The 2,487-nt window shown below is 38.9% G+C and overlaps 1 protein-coding gene across 1 annotated transcript; it reads right to left on the reverse strand.

The window, feature by feature from the left end:
- Positions 1 to 335: 335 nt before the first annotated feature.
- On the reverse strand, positions 336 to 1,724 carry LOC113052480 (leukotriene B4 receptor 1-like). Its single transcript, XM_026216907.1, has one exon. The coding sequence runs from the start codon at positions 1,574 to 1,576 to the stop codon at positions 506 to 508; it is 1,071 nt and encodes a 356-aa protein (XP_026072692.1). The 5' UTR covers positions 1,577 to 1,724; the 3' UTR covers positions 336 to 505.
- Between the last annotated feature and the right edge of the window lie 763 nt (positions 1,725 to 2,487).

Raw genomic sequence — 2,487 nt, forward strand, 5'->3', positions numbered from 1 at the left:
ACACATCTCTTAACTTCATTTGACCCTCTAACTCTAGCACTCTACATTCTAATTATATTCTTTAAAAAAACTGAAACTAGACTTTCACTCTTCATTTACTAATTGCTTTTTTTCTTAATAAAAAAAAAGAAACTAGCACTAGCTTCTCTAATCTTTTTGTATTCTGTTTTCTTTTTCTTTTTTTATACAATTAACAAAAGGAAAAAAGGCCTTTTTTATTCTATTTTGCTTTTATTTATTATATAATTAAAAATACAAAAAATACCTTAAATATACTGCTTTAAGCTAACTGAGACTTGTTATAGCAGTTGCATATCATTGCCATCTTGTTGATTTTGATTGCTTCTATTTTCCTTATTTGTAAGTCACTTTGGATAAAAGCATCTGTTAAATGATTAAATGTAAATGTAAAATGCAATTCTGAAATACAAAATTACATTAAAAACTTCAAGCACTCGTTTTTTGAGAAATAACAGTTCGAATGGTTTTAAAGCTTCTTACAGAGTCAGTCTGAAGTATTGATGCATGATTCCATAGCCACATCTTCAGGCACTTTTGAGTCTGTGAGACACTGTGAGTTGGTGTTGTGTGAACTCTGTCTTTTGGACACAAATGATAACTCTTTATTCCCTTCACCTGATGCTGCACTGGACAAATGCTGGAAGAGCTTCTGTATTCCAGTTTCCCGAAGCGAGCTGCGGAAGGTACGTGCCGCAAACACATAAAGCACTGGATTGACTGAGCTACTGATGAATGTCAGGGCTCCTGCTATAAAGGTCATTGTGGTGCAGGCGTCCTCCAAACTATTCGCCATGCTGGGGTCTGAATGCTTGAGAGCGAGCGAGATGAGGGAAAGCAGGTTCCCCACATGATGAGGAATCCAGCAGAGAGCGAACATCACCACCACACTGCAGATGAGAAACGTCGACTTACGTTTGGACTTGAAGTTCATCTGCGCTATGCGACTGAAGAGGCAGCCGTAGCAGACCAACAGAGTGAAAAAAGGGATGACAAAGCCTACAAGAGATTCTAAAATCAGCAACACAGCCTCCTGGGCTGCAGTCTCATACTCCCTGAACAGACATTGATTTTCTCCATAATCTTCTCCCAAAGTGTGAGTTACAATGACGGGAATACTGAGGAGAAATGAAGCCATCCATATCATTAGAAGTACCTTGTTCAGTGCTTGTCTCCTTCTCCAGACGACTGAGGCGAAGGGGTATCTGACAGCCAGGAAGCGCTCCACACTCATGGTGGTGATGATGAAGACGCTGCTGTACATGCAGACGTTGATGATGTACACCATGGCTTTGCAGGCAGCCTCTCCAAACACCCAGGAACAGACCAGCGAGTAGATCCACAGTGGCAGAGTGATCAGCACCAGAAGATCTGCGACTGCCAGGTGGAGGATGAGAAGCACTGTATGTGAACGCTGTTTCACGTGCTTCACGATGGTCCACACCACCAGCAGGTTCCCAGGTGTTCCCACCAGGAAACACACCCCCAGGATCACAGCGGCCCCCACCAAGCCCAGCTCGGTCTCCTCATCTGCCTGAAAATAAGCTGTAGCGTTCATGATTCCCTCTCTGTCCACTCGAGTCTGCTATACATCTAAACACTGAATTAGAAAAGCAGTTTGCCTCAGCAAAACTCACTTCCCGTTTGTTGAAAAACAGAACTCTCCAGTACAGAAAAGAAAAACATCTGAAGTGATTGTCTGCTAAAAACACAACCAAAGAGAATGCACGTTAACATTGGAGGAGCATCACAACTTTGAGTTTTGAGTGGATGCAATTACAGTTTCTGTTTTGGTTTTATATATTTTTTAAAGGGGTGGTTGATTGCGATTTCACTTTTTTTAACGTTAGTTAGTTTGTAATGTTGTTGTTTGAGCATACTATCTGCAAAGCTGCAGAACTGAAAGTTCAATTATAGGGCATTTAAACAAGTATCATCATAAAGCATCAAAACGTTTTGTCAATTCAATACATTTAACCTCAAAAGTTTGATATTTAATAATTCTGACCATAAAAATAGATACATGGCATAATACAATTTTTGACTAATAAAAAATAGAAATATTATGGTATTTAAAGGGGTGGTTAACTGTTTTTTTTCTAGGCTTGGTTGTGTTTATGGGGTGCAGTCTGACATGTTTTAATGCTTATTGAAAAAAATATCTATATATATATATATATATATATATATATATATATATATATATATATATATATATATATATATTACGTAATTTACCTTTATCCCACAACTCTCTGTTCCTTCTCTGAGAAACTTTGCTTTTGGGCTCTGATTGGTTAGCTAGCACAGTGTGTTGTGATTGGCTAAACCACCTCTAGTGCGAGTCTAAACATCCCGCCCCTCACCTCAGCAGGATGTGCTCCGGTTGTATTGTAAACAACTCATACTTTTAGATACACTGTTATTTGTAAACGCTACTGCTTATGCAACGCATTCATGTTTAACGCT

The sequence above is a fragment of the Carassius auratus genome, chromosome 32 (genome assembly GCF_003368295.1).
Source record: "Carassius auratus strain Wakin chromosome 32, ASM336829v1, whole genome shotgun sequence".
In the NCBI taxonomy this organism is placed as follows: domain Eukaryota; kingdom Metazoa; phylum Chordata; class Actinopteri; order Cypriniformes; family Cyprinidae; genus Carassius; species Carassius auratus.